Here is a 23,193-nt window from a genome sequence, read left to right on the forward strand (position 1 = left end):
AAACTCAAAACATACTTGTCTTGTTCAATAATTGTGTAACACATGTTTAAAACAGCTACAATTTATCCACATGGTCTTCAGCTCATTTTGAACGAGTCCCCGGTCATCATGGCCACAAATTCTGAAAGAGTTAAAATCAGTTGTAAATATTTTTGTTATATACTTATAATCCCATTAGTAATCCCATTCATTTCTATTTAAGGACACATGTGAAATGTTAGAGTGTATCTGGACATTTTGGAGTAAAAAACCCAAATCTAAATAAATGCAATCCTTGTCACAGAAAACAACAATACTTTAAAGATCATATCTTTTTGTAATTTAATTTCCTAATAGACAACAATTGACAGGCTAAAGAGTTTTTATTGGCAGTAATGGAATATAATATAATAATTATGTTTTCTTTAGTGTACAGTTAATGATGTAAAAATAAATGAAAAGTGGTGTGTTTTTATTACTTTTGACAAGGAGTGGACCTCAAAATGGCGGCTTACATGTTTGGCACAGCGGCAAGGTTTCAGTAAGTTGCAGTCTGCAACCTCAGCCACTAAATCCTTCACACTGGACCTTTTAATGAAGGCCGTAGTGTTTAAAACATTGAATTTTTAATTCTTTAGTATAACATTGACACATTTACTTTATTGCAAAATAATGGATTTCTCTTGCAGAATAGTAATGACTTTTTAACCTGAACAATTCTGACTAAATTAAAAAAAAACCAAAAACAATTACCATAAAGATCAAGAGGTCAAAATGTCAAAAAACAAAACAACAATACAATGCTGTCAAAATGTACAGTATGGTAATAACTTTCCAGTAATGTTAAATGTATCTTTTCAACCAAATTAAAGTTGTATAGAGTTGTTATTATGGCCTGTAATTTCAATATATATTCAAACCTTCATAATCAATGGTTCCATCTCCATCTTTATCTGCTTCCTTCATCATCTGCTCAGCCTCGATCTCATTCAGTGGTTCCCCTGCATTCATCAGTACATATCTGCAAATGTACATTAAACATAAAGAATCCACTAAAAGAGTAAGGTGACAAAATAATGTTAACACTGCACAAACACATTAGCTGTTTTGGTTTAATCTGATTAATTTAGATTTTAATATGACAACAACAACAAAAAATATTATTTATCACTTACGTTGTTAATAGAGCAGTGTAATCCAGTATTCAATAGATCAAATTAAAATAATGTAGTTATTTAGCAAATGTTTATGCTTGTCTTTTCTGTCCCTTATGTTATTCTTACTTGAGTGTGTTCCAGTCAATATACCCTTTGGCCTCTTTGTCAAATACTTTAAAAGCAGCTCTGAGTTCAGCGTCCTGGTTCTTGGTTCTTTCGTGGTACAGCGCCATTAGACCCAGGAAGCTGTCACAGTTAAATATCCCTTTACCTGAGGGGACACGAAATGTATCAGTTCAAACAAAACATTATCCCTGTGCTGCAAGGTAACTTTTGTTTGTTAGTTTGGTGGACAAAGAGAGAGAGCATGCAAGCTAACATACATACTGTAGAAAAACAATGCATTAGATATTGTGATTTTTATGTTAAGTAAAATGATCACGTGCAACATCACAGCCTTTACTACAATTGTCTAACCACAATGACCTGCATCCCAGCATACTGTATCTCCAGTGAGAATCTGTTGAAATAAAACATTTTAGCTTTAATGTGTTTGGATAAAAGCATTAATGTCTGTAAGGCTTAGATTTTAAAATAGCATAAATCACAAAAATAGTCAATACATCTTTAACTTCTAATTGCAAAAATAGAATTAACAAAAATGGTCGCACTGAGAGGAGAGGCATAAAGAGGGAAACAGGAGGGAAAATTGGTAACCCGAAAGGAAATGTCAGATTTATAAAATGTATTAAGGTTAAGGTAAGGGGAACTTACAAAACAAAGTCAATCTAAAACATGCCTTCCTTCAATTAGCAGAAGGCAGAAAATCATAACGCAGTATTTCTATGCTCCTGAGCATGTAATTCAAGTCACAGTGACTGGTGATTTATTTCTTGTACTTTTATAATCTTTATGATTAAATTTCATAGCAATAAACTATTGTTATTATTTGGAAATTGTTTGGGTTGAGCTCTAAATTGTAGGAAAAGGAAATTAATTTTCAATGGAAAAACAAGGTCAAAATCAATAACTGTCTATAACTGTATGTCAGCTTTAAACTCAACGATTCTGGATGGATGTGTGTGCACGAGTGTGTGTGGCGGGGGCGGGCACAACTGTGGGATGCACTAACAGGCTTTTATTATAAACTGAGGCCCATTACACACACACACCACACAAAGTGAAACACTGACACCTAGTGATTCATGTGGTAACCTGCAGTAAAAAACAAAATACTGCAGTATTAGATAATGTTGGTTTTTTTTGTTTTTTTTATCATGCATTTTAGATGTTACTCTCTTGAAAAAAGTTACAAGGGCTTGTTTCATAAATCGTATCTAGATTTGCAATTAAAGTACAGATACGCTTGGCTGCAAAGAGTAATTCCAAATAGGTCTAAAGATTAATTTATCTTAACCTTATCAGGAAAGTGGCAAACATCCACTTTATTTACCATCCTACACTTCAGCTAATGATAATGGCAGACTTTGGCTGATGAGAATGGCAAGACTATCATTACACAGCACTAATTTAGCACTTTAATTGCTTACATGGTTCAGGCTGAACTTTAGTCAGATAATGCTTCTATCCTCAACTCCAGGTTCAGCTCAAAATACATGCTTTACTACATTTAAAGGCATTACGCGTGTATAGAAATAGAACCATTTTATAGCCAGTTTTGGGAAGGTGAAGATGCATAAGTGATATGCTGTCACACATGTGCATTATACCATAACTACTAAGAGTGCAGAAAGAAATCGATTCAGCATAGTAGGCTACTGCAATATTTTTATGTGACAAGATACTAGGCACCATTTTCTAATTATTAATATTACAAATGAAAATAAAACTTTTCTAGAATAACAAAAGCAATTGTTTTGTCAGTCCACAAGATTCATTTTTTTGCAATACAGAATTCTGAATTGAAATGAACATAATGAAAACTTATTAGATAATATACATGTTGACAAAGTTTTCTTTTAGGGACATAATTTGCAGTTGAAAAAAGGAAACAAATCGCCATATATTATCGCAATACCCAGCATATCGCAACATGTTTAAAATCGCAGTAATATTTTTGTGACTTCAGTATTGTGATAATATTGTATTGTAAGGGCCTCTGATTCTACCTTATATATCTATCTATTTATCTATCTATCTATCTATCTATCTATCTATCTATCTATCTATCTATCTATCTATCTATCTATCTGCCTGTCTATGTATAGTATGGGCTTAACAGTCATTACAGGTTTATATTCACCATCTTTGTCCACATCTTTGGCCATCTGGATGAGCTCTCTCTTTGTAGGATTGATCCCCATTAAACTCATCAGCCTCTCCAGCTCCTGCGTCTTCACATCCCCATTTCCCTCTTCATCGAACATCTCGAAAACTCCTTTGTACTCCGTTATCTGCTCTTGTGTTAACTTGCTGGCCTGGAAGAATATTGTGTAGCAAGTTGCAGGATTTGATACTATCAGTTACCAAGATTTATCAAGGGGAGAACAGATCAGCACAACAACGCCTCTGGAACTATGTCATGTTGAATTTAACAATGTTAATTACATGTTAGGATAAACGGTTTTGTTTGAGAGGTTAGTTCCTTTATGATAAGGTTCTCACCATTTTTATCTGGTAGTCCAAACACGGCTGAGTGCAAGCACTGCGACAAGTAGAATGAGAGGATGTCTTGGCCTCAACATTACATTTCTAATGCTCTTTCCCCAGAGTTTAAAGGAGCATGCTTCACAGCCTTTTATGGCACTTAAAGGATGGACTTGCTTATCACCCATGAGGAATATCTGGTTACTGATCTCAACTAACAAATGATAAACAGCATACTGAAATGTATATGTAGATAATAACGAGTTTGATAAAGTTGTAATTAGTTAAAATGCAATGTTCTCAAAGACAGAACAAGAGACAGAAGATAAAATGTGTAAACTATCTGATGCATTTCTGACCTCAACATCACATGGTCCACTTAAGGGAACAGCAATTAGCTCGCTGTTAGCCATTAGCAAGTGTTTTGTGCAGCCCCCCAGTGACACTCGTGAAAGCAGACAACCAAATAAGGAGGCACTTAACTACAAGAAGTTATTTCCAACATTGCAATGGGAACATTAAGAATTTCACATTTGTTAGTCAAGGGGAGAGGCTCTCTTTGTATGTCACGTCCTACACTGAGAGACAGCACCATGCACCAGCAAAATGAAAACTGGGAATGACTCCAAGATATTGGTTCTTCATACTTATGGTATCTCATATTTAGCAATAAAATAATGATAATATTGAAGTAATATATTAATATAAATATATTTAACATAAAAAGAAGCAGTTTAGATATGTATTGTTCTTTTCTATAATCAGTGGTGCCCCCAAGGCAGAGCCAAAGGGGGCCATGGCCATCCAACTTCTGCCATCTTTGTTGATCTCAATGAAACTTCCTGCAAAAATAAAGCCTCACTAAGAAATATTTGTTTCAGTTTTAGTTTAGTTAATTATATTTCTGTGTCAGGGACCACAGGATTGAGTATACAGACACCAAGGTGTCTCATACAATAAACATTGCGTCAAATTAATGTGGACAAGGCTGGTTTATTAAAATCCATATGGAGATCTATACATGTTTTCAAACTGTCAGGGCGTTTTTTCCATTTCTTAATGGCTGTGAAAAAAAGGTCAGATTGTGCAAAGGCAGATAATTGTTTTGGGACTCTACTCAATGAGCAGTTGACCCTAAAGCTTTTGCTCTGAGTAAAATTGTAAAAAGTTTTCTTAGTAATAGAGGTGCAGTATTGTCAGTTATTTTAAAAGTTTGTATATAAAACTGCACTGTCAAAGTTCAACATGATACATTTATGAGGTATTGTACAGATTGGCCAGAAAAATTCAAATTTAAAGATCCAGTGTGGATTTCGTGGCATCTAGGAGGGAGGTTGCAGATCCTTTGTATAGGAGAATTATGGTGTTTGAATGTGATGTTTTTTTCTACGCTTAACCATGTGCCCTCTTCTGCTAATCCTAACCATCCATGATTCTGTCACCTAAACCCAACCATCCATGCCACCATGTGCATTGTTGACGTCACGGTAGCGCCATACCGGAATGTAAAGAGCAGATGTAGAAGGACACCTAAAACTTAATATTTAGATACAGAACACGATAATATCAGCCCCATAACTGGCGACATGCAATGATGTGCCGCCACTAACTACTGTCCGTCTCTACCTAAGTAGCGTTAAAACATCAATCCAAATCAGTCTGCACCGAATTTGAAAGAGAGACTGAATCAGTAAGAGAATTTAAAGAGAAGTAACCCACTGTAAAGTTTTCACAGACCTCTGTCCATACTGCTCTCCACTGTTTACCTGTTCTCCGCCTGTCCGTGACATCGAATGGACACACCAAAGGTCAGCTACTGGCAATCTTACGATGGTCAAGCTGTTATTTTTTCAGCAAAGCTTCAAATTTTACGAGTGAGGTATTTACTGATGTATATTATGTCATGGAACAAAACAAAAGTCTTTTAATCTTGTGCTAACCACAGACCTTATTTCAGGCATCTAACTAAAAACCCATTTTTTAAAAAATAAAACAAAAAAACATTGCCTTTGAGATGAGGGAACCAGAGGTGCTAAATTGCAAAGTCATATCTGGGTTTTAGGACTCATTGCTTGTGTTCTCTATTGGTGAAAGTAGTGCTGTTACAACCATCCCCAGTCTCCCCTATTCTGAATCTCAGTAAAATGCCTAACACACACTTACATGAGAACACACTATTTTCTCATGAGCGATGTCCACATTATGTTGTTGATAGTGCTATCAGTAGCCATAGACAGCACTGCTGAAATCAGACCACTTCCTACTTTAAGAGCCAAGTTGGGGCTACTGACTAAACTGACTCAGCCTTTCTCCAGGTCTGAGGTGGAAAAAATGAACACCGTGTTCCCTTGGCTTTCAGTTCACTGTAAAGAAATGCACATATACCAAATGAAAGTATGAACAAAGTATTGTTCATAGTGATTGATAATCTCCAGCTGTAGATAAAACACCAATCGAAGGTTCTCTGCCCCTCGCTGCTGCAGCGTGGGGTTTCCCAGCGCTGACTGCAGGGTTACCGCGCCCATCTCGTCGATCGATGGCCGGACCAGAGTGTTACTACGGAAAGGGCAGATGTTAAGCTTGGCAAAAGGCAGACAGTAGGCCGTCTGGTTGAATGAGGTATAGTGACTTTAAAGATTAGCCTTTTTGGCTGCCTGGGCTGTATCTTCGGTGCAAGGCTAGTGGGTGTGATCCCCCCCTCCTCCCTCCCCTCTCCGGTTGGTTGACTGAGGTTGTCGAGCTTCCTAGCCGTAGCCTGCGTTCCTGTAGGGCTGCTCCTCGGAAAACTAACGCTAGCTGGCTAGCTAGTTAGTAAGCTAGCGCAGTGGTCGCCCGTTGATGCGTGGATCGGAGGTGTACGCCGTCTTGCTTTCCAGTCAATGCCAAAACGCAAACACAAATTGAAACAGGTAAGGCGAAATCGAGCGACATTCGTGCTACCTCCACATGTTTCACAGTAGCTGTTAATACAATTAGCTGATGGCGGAATTGAACTGTCCGGGGGTGGGGTAGCGACAGCTAGCTTCCTAGCCGTTTTTAGTTAGCTGCGGTTAGCTAACGTTAAGTTATCGTGAGCAAATACAAGTAGCTACGGTGTAAGAGAGTGTGTGCAGCGATGGATTAACAGTTTGATTCAAAGCTTTTGTCCACATTACTGCCTTATGCGCCCAGTCAGTGAGTTAAGTTAATGTTAGCGAAGGCTCCTGGCTGCCGCTTAAGTAACGTTCATTTTGGCCAGTGAGGCTTGATGTCAGTGATGGCCCTGCGGAGGTGCTTCTTGGCCTAAAATACAGCACCTGAAGTCTAGTTAATCGTCAAAAGGCATTGAAGACTAGTGTGCTGATAATATTAGCACCTCGTATGTGCTAGTGGTTTGCTTTGTACTCGAAATGTTACATTTAAAGACGTTGCTGTCAGTTGATGATGACACACAGGGCTGGGCTGGAACAATAAACGTCCCGTAAACAAATTAACAAATATATGGTATTGGCAATATCAGAGCAGTCAGCATTTCTAATCAATTTTAATATTGCATTATATGTATGCCATATGTACACCAGCTACGCTTTTTAACGTGAGGTATTGAAGCCGCGTTAACACCCTTTTTTTTCACAAGCTGAAGCAATAAGTTAGCATATTGCTGCCTTCCTGCAACGAAACTGCCGCGCCGGTGCTACGCCTTTAACTTAGGTTAGTAATGTTAGGTATGTATTAACAGTGATATTCAGGAGTCATGCAGCGATGGGTGATAGATGGCCATCTCCTTAATGAAAAATCATGCTTTTCTTTTTGCATTTGTTGCTTACTGATGTCAAACAGGCCATCGCCACCCGACCTTGCAGTTTTTACAGGCTCAGGTCCATTTCAGGATTAGAGAGGCAAATAAATATACCGATACGCGGTAATCAAATCAACTGTGTACTGTCGGAGTTAACGAGATTGATAGTGTGCAAGTAAGTGGATTTCTGGAGGCCAAGCAACCACCGACTTTCCAGGTTTAGCCACCGTATTGGCTTAAAAGCTAACTACATAGCACTCCGTGTAATTGCGGAAGAGCAGCTGAGTCTACCCTGAAGTGGATGTGGTTATTTCTCGCATTAAATGCTACGAGCTACATAATTTGTCTGTCATGTACTTAAACGCTTGCTCGAATACCTTACTCTGTTAAATCGTAGGCGACATTGTTAGTAACACACTGACAGTACATCGCTTTCTTGAATATTAGCTCTGCCCTGCATGCAGGCCTACACTGTCAAAACTGCTAGTAAGCTAACTAGCGGACAGCAGTCTGCAAGATGGCGTTTAGCTGCATCTTCTCAGATTTCCATCAGTGCAAGTCATATTATCACTGTGCACATTCAGAAAATGTAGGAATTTGATTAGACATAGTCGGATATTAATAGTCTAATCCTCAGAATATTGCCACATTATGATGTTGTATTGCAACAAATTTTCTCTTGAAATATGTGTAACCCAACCCTCCAGACATATTACATTAACAAACTGACTAAAACAGCTACCCAGCAGCCATTCAAATACAATGCAAACTATTCTACTGTTGTAGGCAAATCACAGTACTGCACACAGTGGCTAAGTCAACTATCAGTACAGCACAGTGCTGTGTAAACCTGTGCACAGACATTTAAAAAAAAAAAAAATGCATGTTAGGTATGTTGATTATATTGCATCTGTCATTTGGTATCTTAATAATCCTCTTTACATTAATATCATGTGTTGCACTTGTTTATGTAATTTGCAGATAAATCTGATACAAGCACAGTGTCCTTGAAAAAGCAACTAAACCCTAGTTTATTAAAGAGTAATGCTAATTTAACAGTATCTGGTCACACTACAACTGGAAGAGAGGGACTGCATTAGGGTTGTGATTTCACTGGCAGCGTGAAAATCCAGGCACTTGCTTTAAGCTTGTTGTGTGTAAAAGAATTAAGATTAAACTCATCCTTTTATGATTGGGAAAACATATTTCCAAAGCCTGGGCTAGTATTGCCAGCTGTTTATGTTAGTGGACATGGATAGGATTAGAGACTCATTGACGGAGGATTTTAGCTTTTAGGATTATGTAGTTTCTCAGTGATATTGCTGGTTATGGCTCTTTCTATGATCCAGCTTTAGACCTGTGAAACACTGCATTATCATTGTTTAACAGTACAGATAAGCAGACTAGTTCGCTAATATATATATATATGGCACCTTTTGAATGAGACACTTTTTGAAAATAACATGCACAGACTGCCCTTAAGGGACCTGAGCTCAGCTAGTGAGCTACAACTCCAGGCTGTTTGCCACTGCTCATTGTTTATCATGCAGTCAGCTGACCCTGATCAGGCGCTTGGAAAGGAGAAGTGATGAGGGAGAGGAACTCCTTAACTGTAAGCATCCACAGAGGTCAATAGGAAATAATAATTCTGAATGTGGAATATTTAAAACTCTGGCCTGTAACATCACCCAGGGCTGCCCCACTTCTGGATTCAATAAAGCAGTTTTTAGGGTTTGGTGTAAAAATAGCCAAGAATGGAAATTAACAGCATCTTGTAATTATTTGATTGAGAATAAAACTTACACATAACACTAAAGAGCATTTTCAAATGAATGACTAATAAAGGAGTTACCTTTCTGTCTTAATTTGATTATTTAGAACAGCATCTGAAAGTCAAGTAACTATTTTAAAGTTACAAGTTGGTAGCAGTATTTTGGCAATAAATCATTATTTAAACATGCATATAGTTATAAAATTGTTAAACTACTTAAACCCAAATTAAAAATATTTTAGATGCCTTTTTTTTCTGTCTTATCCAGGCTGAATGCTTGCTTAAACATGAAATGTACTGTATGTAGAGACAGAAAACACAAAATATTTAACATACACTACAGTGGATATTAAAAAACTGGCATCTGAAAATGCAAGTCAGCAAAACTGATTTCAAGTGTAATTTTATCACAGAAAAAAATATTTTACTTTGAAGAAAGTTGAAAATATTGTTTTTTATCTTAAACTTTAAAGGCAAGAATGGCATTCTGCTGTCACTCAGTGATACTGCGTAATATTTACATTCCATGACGTTTGTTTATAGATTAATGAGTCTAAGAGGATAACCCAGGTTAGAAAGGCCAACCAGTCAGAGGACCTACAGGATAACATAGTCAGGTAGAGAAGATTTTCAGTCATGTCTTGAAACATAGGCCTACTGACTGACATAAACCAGGTAAGACAGCAGGGAAGATGAGGTTGATTGGTGCATTGCTGTTTGCAATCTGCAATTAAATCTGGATTAGATACCTTCAATAGAATTATTCAGGTCTACTAATGGTTTTTGTTTAAACATTGTAATATTGCACTTTGAGCACCTACATGCATAATGCACTTTTACTCTGTTTTTTGTTTTTTAGGGAGGCAGCACGTCTCGCACAGATGACCTTTTGAACGTTTTTTTTTTTAAATTAACTCCAAAAAGTACCTGTGTTTGACATGCCTGAATAATTTATTAAATGGATCTGAGGAAAAGGTTATCCATTTTCCCAGAAAACTGGAGTTGGTGGGCAATTAGTTACTATTTCACAAACTAATATTCCAACTTCTGACCTTATTCAGAGAAGTCAGTGTATTCATTAAGGCATTTACAACTGTTGCTTGTCCTTGTGTTGTACTTCTGTGCTTTTTATTACCTTAAATACTCAGACTTGGGCTGTGCATGTTTCATCAAACAGATGGATTGCCGTATGTGTCACAGTATGCTGTAGAAACTGACGGATAGAAAATACCCATCAGTAATGCAACTACCATTTGAACACTTGATGAATTTGCTTATTCATGCTCAAAAGTTTACATTTTATTTTGTTTAAGGCTATCTGTAAATAAGGTTTCCATAGAGAATTGTTCCATCAAGTAATTGTTATAAGTTTTTATTCTGATATCATAGTCCATGTGAATGAAGACAGTGTTTTGTGCAGAAGTGGTCATCATGGCTGGAGTATTTGTTGCCATTTTACTGGCTTCCCTAAAATAACTGGCTTGAAATTTCTTGAAATAACGCATTACTTTTGCTTTGATAAGTGAGAGACTATGCCATAGTTATTTTAATTGGAACACACTCATGATGCAATTCTTTAATGTATTTTATTAGATGAACTTTAAGAGTGACCTGAGGTGCTATATTAATATAAGTGGCTTATTGATCACTTGGTTAAAATTCTGAGTATCCCAGGGATTGAGGTCAACAGGATAATGACTGCTTTTCGGATCATTGGAAAGTCATGCTTTAACAGGATTTGTCTGGCTATCTAAATTGTGCGGATTATTGTTAACGACATTGAGGTGCGAAAGTAAGCTTGAATCGTTACCTGCACGTTATTGCAGGTAAATCATTTAGTTGATTGAAATGTGAAAGTGGCACCTTGCTGGCTGAAAATCTTTCCCACCATAACCTTTTGCTGCTAAAAGATTTGTTATTTATCAGGCCCACTTCGCTTACAGCAAAAAATACAAGCTTAATTTTAAAATGAAGATTTATGTAACTGATTGAATGCTTCTCTATACTTTTTTTAGATCAACAAGTGCCCTGGTAGCTGGAGTAAGGTAATTGAAAAAGCAGAATAAAATGAGTGAACTGGACCAGTTACGCCAAGAGGCCGAGCAGCTCAAAAATCAGATCAGAGTGAGTAATTAACTTTTTTTTTATTTGCAAAAACATAAATTATCAGTAAGAATGAAATTTGCAAGTAAAGTGAAAATTAAGGATATAAAACAAAGAGAAATCATGCCCTAAAGATTTAATTTTTTTTCTTTACAGGATGCCAGGAAAGCATGCGCAGATGCCACGCTATCACAGGTAACATTCAATATTATGGTCTGTGTCTGTTTGAAAAGCACTTTTTAATTCTCATTTTCCCCCTTGCTTTTTTACTTATGTTTACCACCCAATTACTGTATTCTTCCATCTTAAATCAAACAATTTAGCTAGATTCCTAATTCTGTAGTTTATCATCTCAATTTTATAGATCTCATTAATTGAGTCTTTTCATTGGCTCAGTTGTGGCACCTCTGGTTTCAACCATTTTTTTGGTTCGTTTTCTGTCTAAGTGTGGCTTCTAACAAGAAAATAAAAGAGGTTGGTCTAAAATTAACCACTGTACTTAAATGTTTTGCAGATCACAGCTAATATTGACCCCGTTGGTCGAATCCAGATGCGTACAAGACGAACGCTGCGGGGTCATTTGGCTAAAATCTATGCCATGCATTGGGGAACAGATTCCAGGTAAAATTTAAAACTTATGATGTACGGGGAGAATTTGTTTATGATGCTGCATTCTGCTCTTGCTTTATGAAAATTTGAAAAGTTTAATGATGCCTAAATGTAAGAGTTTTTACACTGTTGCAGTTAATCTTGTATGGTTACATTATGTTTTTCAGCAGAGTGGCAGGCATCTTTTCCCCACAGTCCTGTTTGCTTAGTTTTTGGCTTATGATTCCAGATAAAAATAGATTTTGTGTGAAGATTGTTGTTGTGGTGGTGTTAATATCTCCGTTCTCATTTTTGCAGGCTCTTGGTCAGTGCCTCTCAAGATGGCAAACTCATTATTTGGGACAGCTATACCACAAATAAGGTAAGTAATTTTTTCTGATTTTTAATTTTTGACAGGGATTAATGAAGTTGAATCTGCAAATACCAATGTGTGCCATCTAATTGGAAAGCAAAGTTGTAACAGCAGCAGTTTAGACTTGCGGATGAAGGCACGTCAATGCTGCAAATCTACATGCAAATAAAATAATAGCTGCTACATTTTTATAACTTGTGGCACTTACAGGAAATGCAGTTACAGAAGAATGATAGTGGCCTGGTTGCTGGTGCTTTGCATCAGTGACTCTGTATATCTAATGCTTTTTCATATTATTACTGCTGCAGCATGCACCTATATCTGTAGGACTTGTAAAGTTATGCTAGAATTAGAATGAGGGAAACTAAGTAACTCTACTTGTTCTGCATTTATTTGGAATAAACTCAAAGAGGTTGCAGATCAGCTGAGAGAGGGGCATTTGAAGCCTTTGCCTTGAGGCTGCTGCATCTGATGTGCAGTTAGTGGGATGGATGGAAATGGTGCTCTGTTTTCCTCCCTAATGGATAATATTTGGTCTTTCCCATCATCACAGACAGAAAAATTAAGATAGAGAATTATTCTCCGTCAAGTCCTAGTACATTGAATAAGCTCTTACGGTGACACTGAAAAAAACATTGACATTGAGCTTGAAACAGCGAGTGATGAATCCAACTGGGAATTAAAAGATTAAAGGGTCATTCCTCCAATGTATCTCGAGACCTACTGAGAAGATTGCAGGCCAGATTGAGGTCAGAGTTGTATATGGGATACCTTATTTCGTATAGGGACTCAAAAATAAAAACACTGCTAGTTTCAAAGTAAGCTGCCACAGTGTGCTGTGTGAGTGCCGCTAAATAGCAACTTACTGATTACTGAATTGAAAAAATATGGGCATGATTATACAAGATGCTGTATAATGTCTTAATGGTTCATACTGGGCTCATTCTACTTGCGCTTGTTACTTGGATCATGGGTGCTTCAATTGGTGACCTTGCCAGAAAGTAACTCAGATTTTGGGCTGGTTGCACAACCGCACTCTGTGACAATAAAAGCATTAAGATGCATTCCCACTGTACATGAACAGTTCGCTTGAACTCGTATCTGCCTTGCCCCGCCGGTCGCTTGTGTTCATCCCACAATCCCCCCGCCCCCTCTTTACCAGTTTCACACGAGTGATTTATTTACGAAAAAGCAACAGTAAAAAAAAAACAGTTTCTGTCATATTTTACAAATAAACTGGAATGGGTTGATTCACATGAGTAATATTTTGCGATGCACTGGACTCAGAGTTGTGTCAGTCAAATCTGATTTGGCAGTTCAATACGAATATTTGACAATTTGTCTTGTTTTCCATATAAAGTTTTCAATTTTTAACGGGCCTATGGGATGTGAAGTGTAGCCGCGGCATTCACGTAATATAGTAAACAAGTTAATGGCGCAAATGACGGGTTGCAAATATGCAACAGCATTTTTGGCACACACTAGATATCAAATAAAGGCCAGAGATTGCAGCATATGAAATTGCTGAGTTGTAATCTCACCACTTCTAAGCAGAAGAGCAGATTCTCGCTCCCTCCGTGCCAAGAAGCTCCCCTGTGCAGCAGCTGCTTTAATTAAAAAGTAACTTGAAAGTCAAGAGTGCTCACTCTGCAGCAAAATCTGGAGACCAAAATGTCCCAATAAGTACACTGCACAACACACTGACTAGCAAAAAAAAAAAACAACAAAAAAAATGCTCAGCTTAATGCAATCTCAGTCGACTGAGGGGTCTTAAAATGATTATTTGAATATCTGACTTTAAAGGGGCAGCCCTAAAACATTGGCAGAAAAAACTGCTTTTTACACAGTTAAATGATCAACTACAGTACATTCATCATTAGGCTTACTTAAGCATTTCCTAGTTGTACACAGAGCTGTTCAGAAAGTCGCCTGTGTTGCAGCTTGAGTGGTTGTTTTGAAGTGAGCACCATTTGATTTTTTGAGATTTCCACAGCCACTTGTGGCACTGTGACTTGCATCGCAGATATCTCAGCCTGGGATCAGCAGCGAATTGGTTGCTTCCAATTCACATCAACGGGATCAAACCTGTGGTTGTGTATTATGGGCATGCACCGTAGCGCTGAAATGTGGCTCACCACAAAAGTCACATTTTTCTGTGGCTACGAGGTGTATTCTTGTGTTTTGGGCGGGAAGAAATTCTTTTTAGCACAGGTCGTATTGTCACAAGAGTCACAAGATGGTGTTTACAGATTGGCTGCGAGTATTTTGTGGCAGCAGTTTTCCGCTGAAAGTTTAACTCCTCCCAACTTTTAGTTTGGTTGCACTTCCCTGTAGAATCAAATGGCCACAGTTTGGAGTGCTCATTGTAGCTTTCCACAGACATTGCATGGCAGCTCGCCATAGGCTGCATTTTGCCTCTGCATGGTGTATTTTTGGTTGACCTTGAAATGTATATATAAGACTAGTACCCACAGGTGATCACACTGGTCATGGATATTATACATTAATGGCTTACCTTTTTCCCATAGTGCTGAAATAGGGTGTCTAATCTTACATATTAATTATTGAAAGGTTCCTCCAAAAAAATTAAATCCGACTTAACCAGCTATTTTAAAAATATTTACTTCAGTGTAAAACTGATTTTTATATTAAATTAATATGTGTGTGTGTGTGTTTTGTCACTTTTGTTGTAGGTTCACGCCATCCCACTTCGATCTTCCTGGGTCATGACTTGCGCATATGCACCTTCAGGAAATTATGTGGCCTGTGGTGGCTTAGACAACATCTGCTCCATTTACAACCTGAAAACACGTGAGGGGAATGTACGTGTGAGCCGTGAGCTCGCTGGACATACAGGTATATGATCCACTTTGATGGTTATTTTTCTGCTGCTAGTTCTAGATCTGAAATTCCATGTTAATAACTCCACTATTGATTCTTTGAATCTCAGGATACCTGTCCTGTTGTCGCTTTCTTGATGACAACCAGATTGTTACAAGCTCTGGAGATACCACTTGGTAAGTAAATGACTGCCTACATTGAGTTGCTTGACTGTTTTTATAATGTCAACATTTTTGTGCCAAAGACAGAACGCTGGAGAACCTGCTATCTTACTTGTGCGTTTTTTTTTATAGTGCACTTTGGGACATTGAGACTGGCCAGCAGACAACAACATTTGCTGGACACACAGGTGATGTCATGAGCCTGTCATTGGCCCCTGACTCACGGTTATTCGTCTCTGGTGCTTGTGATGCCTCTGCTAAACTCTGGGATGTTCGAGAGGGCATGTGCAGACAGACGTTCACTGGCCATGAGTCTGACATCAATGCCATCTGTGTAAGGTTTTTTTTTGTAGGAGAATTTACACTTTGGGATGTGCTTACAACTACAACTAGACTTTTTTTTTTTGCACAACTCTGATTTGCATTACTATTTTCTCTCATTATTTTCAGTTCTTCCCTAATGGCAATGCCTTTGCCACGGGCTCTGATGATGCCACCTGCAGGCTGTTTGATCTGCGTGCTGATCAGGAATTAATGATCTACTCTCATGACAATATCATATGTGGCATCACCTCCGTTGCATTTTCAAAGAGTGGCCGTCTCCTTCTGGCGGGATATGATGACTTCAACTGTAACGTGTGGGACACACTAAAAGCTGACCGGGCTGGTAAGGAGTTGAAGCATGATCTCAAATCGCAGCTGTATTTTTGTAACACGAAGGAACATGTTACAAATGTATTCTTGCACTGATAACCAGACAACGTGACAAACTGTACTTGTTTGCTGTCTTGTAGACTAAATTACAGTTGTACTTGTCTAGGTGTGTTGGCCGGACATGACAACCGCGTTAGCTGCCTGGGAGTTACTGATGATGGTATGGCAGTTGCAACGGGATCCTGGGACAGTTTTCTGAAGATCTGGAATTGAAGATTGAAGGTTCTTCTTTTATTATTACGGTATTATTATTGTTTTACATTTTATTACATTAGTACCTTTTCTATTCTTATGAAAGTGCTTGTCCTGAACCTGTAGCGAGTTGCACATTTGTTGACGCCTCCTCTTGCTCGGCTGAGGTGAAAGCTGATGTACTCTTGTTCTACTTTTGTCCCCTAACTGGTTGAAGAGCATTGCAGGTTCAGTGAAATATTTTTCTGTTTCTTAGTCTTTTGCTGGGTTGCATATTTGAGATCTGTGTTAAGTTGAATGGATCTTGGCAATCTGTTTAACTTGATCAACACAACATTCTTGCCCCTAAATTTTCACTAAGCTCTAGATAAACGTCAAAGAAAACTGCCCTGTTCGCACAGGACAAGTATTTAGAGGGGACCTCATCTGATTCAGAAATAACCATGTCTGTGTTTGTGCAACATATTTACAAGGAATAAGTGTAGCCTGTGCTTTAACTTACTCACATCTTTTGACATTGTCCACTGGATATGATGTCAAGGGGCCAAACGTTGCCATTTATAGGCTACCACATGATAACTGTTGAGCCTGTTGAAAAATACAAACACGTTTCTTACTGCCTGCTGCCATGCATGTCGTTCATTTCATCATCTTTTGAGATTTTGCTCCTCCGATGGATTTGAGCCATTTTTATCTGTTCATGATCTCCATGCTGTGTTCGGAGATTAGCCTCCTGACTTTGCACACAAAACTTTGTCTAAACTTAAACTGATAACATTGGTGGATGAAGTGCCTAAAAGTCACACCTGAGAAAAAGTACAGATATCTTACCAGAAAATGACTTTGGTAGAAGTTAAAGTCAGCAATCTCATATTTACTGTACCTAAGTGTCAAGTAATTATATATTAAATGTAGTCAGGTTTTGAAATAAAAGTGCAAGTAAATGCTGATAAAAAAAAAAAAAAACAACAGAATTTTGAGAATTATGAAGTTTTTTTTTTCTTAACATCTTTAAAACACACTATTGAAGGGAAACCAGAGCCTTTCCTACCGCCTTAAAAATAAAGCCTGCATAACACTTACAGAAAAACAAGGTCACCTTCACAACTTAAATTATTCAAAGAAACCTTTGACCTCCGGAGCTGCAATCACAGCGCAGTTGTCTGTCACAGATCTCTTTCTCCTTGAATCGTTACTCGCCCTCTGTGCTGTGTGACTACACTTTTTGCTTTTATTGTGAAGCCCGTCTCATCGTTTAAAGGAATTTTTGTTACGTATTCATTAGCATATAGCATCTGATTTGACATGCAGCCTGGACTTCACTAGAAATTGAAACTTAAGTGCAGCTTATAGAGCACTTGTTTGCACTTGCCCTTGCCTCATTAACGAATGATGTAGTTGCAGGCTAGGATTCGCCCAAAACTTTGGATTTTATTTTGTAGTAACAGAAAATGCTTAGGGGAATTGTATTGGAGTAAATCTATACATTTAATTTAGAAAATGCAGAGGGAAAGTTGATGGAAATATAAAAACTCACATTATTACAGATTCTTCCAAAATACACTTAATACTCATTACACCACTGATTTATAATTGCAAACGCTGCCTCTGTAATTCTTGACCAGGAAAGAGGCAGAATAGAGAAAACACAAAAACTAAATACAACCACATATCACAATTATACAGATTCACAAGGAGCTAGTACTTTCACTTCACCTCTGTGATTGGCTAAATATGGTAGGCAATACGCAGTGGAATTTTAATGTGACACACATTCAATATTTGTATTCTTACTTTATGTTAATTGTTTTGCACCAAAGCACCAACTCAAATTCCTTATATATGTAAATGTACTTGGCAATAAAAACGGATTTTGATTCTGACTACGGACATAGCAGCTTCACATTGGATTAAGATGACGGACGACATCAAGAATTATTACAGATTACTGTTGGTCCCCAGATAATACTAGTCTGATGCTAAATGCAGCACACAATAATGTAACAATTTTTACAAGATATAATGACGCCCAAAAAATGTAGTAACATTTGCATTTAACCTGATTGCAAAAATAATAAAATCCAGAATGTAATAATTTGACCAATAATGTAATATAATGTCCCAACTGATATTGCAATCATTTTTTTATCGATAATTGGTAAATTATCAGTAATTTGGGGTCATTTTGGTCCATTTTTTCAAAATTATTTTAACAGACAATGGCACTGTCTCTTACTTTGTGCCTCCCATGTGATTGTTGGCTGTTTTCAGAAGGCTAACATCACACAAGCAGTTTTATAAACTTTGCAAAATGGATACTTTTTTTTTTATACTTCTCATCCCTCAGATTCATTACATCATCCGTTTTGGAAAAAAAGTCATCCACTTGATAGGTAATACAGTATAAGTAAAAAAAGGTTGTTACAATATCAGTTAGCACATTTTATAACAGTACTGGTCAATTTATTACAAATTTGACTTTATAACGTTAGCTATCGGGTTAGGTGTCAATTTTTTACATTTCTGGCCAAATTACATTTTCAAGAAATTATGTCATTATTGTTGGTGCCACAGGGCTTTAGGTTTTTAGATTAGATAAGATCAGTTATATCTTTGCCATTAGTTCTAAAATTACATTTGACAGGGTTAAAGTAGCTAAACTGTTGATCAAACTAAGTACAATTTTAAATTTAATTTGTCTTCATTTCCCAGATGTTCTTTTAACTCCAAAGTTGACTGGAAGACCATTACAACTTCAGAATGTTCACAGCATCTTCTTCAACACTGTTTAAACAGACTTGGACACCACAAAAACGAAGGGAAACCAATGCCTTTCCTACACAAAGAAGAGCACAATTGTTTATCACCTAGTTAAGAAAGGATCTCCTGTGGTATCAAATCAGAAACTTGTGCATTCCTTCTTGGACCATTTTATGTTACCTTGAAAGAGAAAACAACACTATCATCCCATGCAAATGTGTGCGTCTTGAAAGCAAATGTTGGAGTGTAATTGTACAAATTATTTAACTTTTTTCTTTCTTTTTTTTTCTTTTTTTTTTTTAAAGAATTCTATTCCGATGTTTTGTTATTCTCGATGGCTTTCTTTTTGTCATACTTCTTTAGTGGTTTTAGATATGTTTGAATTACAGCTTGTCTTTCTAATCCAGTTAAATCATATAAGACAGATGAGAGAAAACATGCAGCAAGTAATGCAAGTAAAAGCTTGGATCATATTACACGAGCAGCTTTCAAAATGTCCATGATGTATTTATATACTAGCTGTTTTTGTTTCATCACAGCCTTTTGCACATGAAGAAGCTTTGCCTCTCAACTAATACTATGTTAACTAACCAAGCACATGCTATAAGTTATGAATGCTCATTCCAGTACAAAAGGAGTTATTACGAGTAACTTATCCAGTTAACCCCCTTAATTCTTGTACATGCCTTTGACTTTGGGTGGGACAGGGTGGGGTAGCAAGCTAGGTGCTGAAATTTGGGGCATGGCTGGATTTTATTATATGGTTGGGAGGGAGGGGGGGTTGTGTTTAGTATCCACTTTGAGCGAAACACCTCACCTGACTAAATAGACACTTCCTTTGCTTGGGACTGCAGTTGCAACTCTGTGAATGAAATGTACAAATCAATGTCTGAAAATAATGGTCTGATGTTTTAAGTTAAGACATTTAATTTTGTCTGCCATGAGTTAATTTAGATGTGCATGCTGTAGACTTGCTTTCAATGGTGCAAAATCCTAGATTTTCTTTTTTTTTTATCGTTTGTTTCTGAAAAGGAGAGTAACCTGTTGATTGAACTTAATAGAAGCCAAATTTTCTTTGGCTCAAATTCTGCATACATCATGTACTAATACTGGTAATGCTATGCACCAGAGTGAGCAAGAATGGAGAAAGACTTAATATTGACTGCATACTTAGTGTAAATTATGCTTACCAGTTCTATTGATGCCAATTTTTGTAATAATTATAACAATCAGTGTGAGAATTCTATCCTTGAAGTCCTTTTTCTCTCCTTCAAATCTTCACACTCAATGGAACAAAAACGTCCTCACATACTGTCCATACTAAAAACTTTTGTACATTTTTTTTTCTTGGTCTTAAATTGAAAATCAGAGCATCTGAATGACAACATTTCACTGTATACAGAAGCACTTTTGTTAAAGTTGTGACATATTTTCACTTTTCTTTTTTTCTGCGATGATGTACAATAAATGTGATGTATTCGTGTGTGGCCACAAGTGAAAATGCAATTCAACTGAGATGGATTCCCTTTTCTCTTTCCATTAATATTATAGAGCTCTGCACCCTTATGTACCTTTTCACTTTTTGTATTTCATTTCAGTCTGTTGGTGTTACACGGTGAGCTGGATGCAAGATAGATACTGTACTAAATTGTACTGTTATTGATTGAAAAATGTAATAAAACGCTGTTTGAGATCTCCTTAGTTGAGTTGGATCTGATAGCTTTAATGTAAGTTTGTTGTGTACATATATGTTGATTAGTGTGTCATTTAGATTAGAGACGCAACAAATAATGGATGAGTTGATGGGAAGAAATTTAGTTGCTAACTATTTTAATATTCAGCAAATTGTTGCAGTCATTTTTCAAGCAAAATGGTTTCTGGTTCCAGCTTCTTAATTGTGAGAATTTGCTGCTTTTCTACCTTAGTTTTGAAGTTAGTTTTTGAGTCTTTGGGTCTTGGACTGTATGTTGGACAAAAAAAGAAAGCAAAACAATTTGAAGATGTCACTTTAGGCTCTAGGAAATTGTGATGATATTTGTTTTGGCATTTTAAAGACTAGATTTTTAATTGATAATGTCACAAAAATCATCAGTTGCAGCCCTAATTTAGATTAAAATTTTCTAAAATTAGTTGTGCATCGACAGCTTTTTTACTATTGTTCTAGGCATAGATTCAAATTACTCAAGAAACCCAAGATTAATTTTAAAATGAAAAAAACAAAAATTGCTTGCAAATGTGCAGTTTAGTTACCTATATTATAGTCATGAAAGTCACAAAAAGGTAATAAAAAACTGTAATAATAAATTTAAAAAATGTTTAGTATGTCATAAAGAAAAAATATAGAAAGCACCCCCCCCCCCCCCCCAAAAAAAAACAATTTGTCATAGTATGTCATGACAGTCAAAGAATAGTTAGAAAAAACAACAAATGAAAAATGCTAGAAAAACTTTTAGCATATCATAAAAAGGCAAAGGCAAAAAGAGTCACAAAAATGAAATAGTAGAGTATGTCTTTTTTTCCTCTCTTGGACTGCAACCTTGCCGTGGTGGAGAGGCTTGCGTACTCCAGTGACCCCGAGAGCTATGCCGGAGGGGGTTTTATACCCCTGGCAGGTTCAACCAAACCGGACAGGTCAAGGGGGAGGAGGCAGACAAATGCAGTCCCTGGTCCTCCAGGTTGGGGGTTGGGCGTTGGGCTAACTACCCCACCCTGTAAAAAAAAGAGTCAGTTATGAGAACATTGACAAATGAAAACCAAATCACAAGCCTGGTTGAAGATGGTGACCCAGTGATGGGGATTATGATGCTTCCCAGCCAAACCTGTAAGGGAGCTGGGAAGCTGACACTTCTGACGCCAAGGAAGACGATCCATATGGGGAGATGGAACATCTGAACCATGCTACAGGCTGGTAAGGCTGCCAGGCTTGCCAAAGATGGTGAAGGATGGTGCGCTCAAGCCTCTAAGTCATGGGCTTTGCAGAAACAAGATGGACGCAGTTTCTGACCAGAGAGGTCAAATTGGCCAGTGGATCTACTCCAGACATGAAGACGTGGGAGCAAGGCACACAGAGGGAGTGGCCATCACGATGGCAAAGGACACGGAAACCCATCAGCTCCAACCTAATTTTTGCAACCTGCAATACCAACAACATAATCCAGTGCTACGCACCTAACAATGATGCAGATGATGAGGTCAAGGCCAGGTTCGTCTGAACCATCTACATGGTAGTTTTGGAGCCAAAGACCTCACTATCCTGATGAGGGATTTCAACACCAAGATTTGAGGCCAAAACAAGGGATATGAGGTGGCAGTGGGAAAACATAGAGTTGGGAATATGAATGAAAATGGTGAGATGTTTGCTGAGACCTGTGTCAACAAGTGTAGTCCCCCACAAGACAATCCACAAAACAACTTATCTCCAGGCGATGTCACAGAAAACCAAATAGACCACTACTACTGAGCGATCACCCTACTCTCTGTGCCCAGCAAAGTCCTCAACTGGGCCATTCTCAACAGTCTCCAGGAAGCTGTGACAGGCTCCGGGACCAGCAAGCAGGATTTTGGAAAGATCGATCATGTGTGGTCGACTGAATGGAACACATCCCTCTTCAAAAACTTAATCGACACTGAGAGGGAGCATTTCACAGCTCAGACAGAAGAACCCTGTGGTGGCTAATGGACCACTATGATATCCCCACCAAGATCACAAACTTAATTAAGAACTTCTATGAAGAAACACCGTGCAAAGTCATATATATTCTAAAGAGAAAGTGGAGTTGAATTGGAAACACCTTCAGAAAACCACTCACAAACATCACCCAAAAAAGCCCTGAAATGGATACCATAAGAAACAAGGAAAAGAGGTCACCCTAAGAACAGCTGGAGAAGAGGGGTCCAGGAAGAAATGTTGAGGAGTGGGCTCAACTGAGGAGACCTAGAAAAAACAGCAAACAGGGGCTTAAGTCAAGTAAGTCACAATATATCTTCCAAACTATCCAAAATTGCACAAAAAAGTCATGCTATATAATATCGTCCAAGTTCATACAAAAGTCATATGATCATGTGTCTAAAAATGCAAAAAAAATCGTAGTATGGTATGTCGTCCAAAAACGCACAAAAAAATCATACTATAGTATGTTTTCTAAAGTCGCACCAAAAAGTCATACTAT

General features: G+C 37.6%; 2 protein-coding genes across 4 annotated transcripts; one reads left to right on the top strand and one right to left on the bottom strand.

Moving 5' to 3' along the window:
• Positions 1-77: 77 nt before the first annotated feature.
• LOC121957623 (calglandulin-like) lies at positions 78-6,691 on the bottom strand. The gene is made up of 6 exons (XM_042506311.1): positions 6,684-6,691; positions 6,212-6,371; positions 3,400-3,574; positions 1,263-1,407; positions 900-1,000; positions 78-121 (listed from the first exon to the last, which is right to left on the bottom strand). The coding sequence occupies exons 1-6, from the start codon at positions 6,689-6,691 to the stop codon at positions 78-80; spliced, it is 633 nt and encodes a 210-aa protein (XP_042362245.1).
• gnb1b (guanine nucleotide binding protein (G protein), beta polypeptide 1b) lies at positions 6,274-20,722 on the top strand. 3 transcript variants are annotated; one of them, XM_042507084.1, is made up of 11 exons: positions 6,274-6,362; positions 11,308-11,416; positions 11,552-11,590; positions 11,910-12,016; positions 12,302-12,365; positions 15,050-15,212; positions 15,307-15,373; positions 15,491-15,692; positions 15,809-16,025; positions 16,179-16,314; positions 18,977-20,722. In XM_042507084.1, the coding sequence occupies exons 2-10, from the start codon at positions 11,360-11,362 to the stop codon at positions 16,283-16,285; spliced, it is 1,023 nt and encodes a 340-aa protein (XP_042363018.1). In that variant the 5' UTR covers positions 6,274-6,362; positions 11,308-11,359; the 3' UTR covers positions 16,286-16,314; positions 18,977-20,722. The 3 variants fall into 3 exon arrangements, with proteins under 3 accessions (XP_042363018.1, XP_042363013.1, XP_042363027.1); XM_042507079.1 differs by lacking the exon at positions 6,274-6,362 and adding an exon at positions 6,367-6,652; XM_042507093.1 differs by lacking the exon at positions 6,274-6,362 and adding an exon at positions 6,367-6,652 and having other exon boundaries at positions 16,179-16,294.
• Positions 20,723-23,193: the final 2,471 nt, after the last annotated feature.

This window comes from Plectropomus leopardus, chromosome 2 (assembly GCF_008729295.1).
Source record: "Plectropomus leopardus isolate mb chromosome 2, YSFRI_Pleo_2.0, whole genome shotgun sequence".
In the NCBI taxonomy this organism is placed as follows: Eukaryota; Metazoa; Chordata; class Actinopteri; order Perciformes; family Serranidae; genus Plectropomus; species Plectropomus leopardus.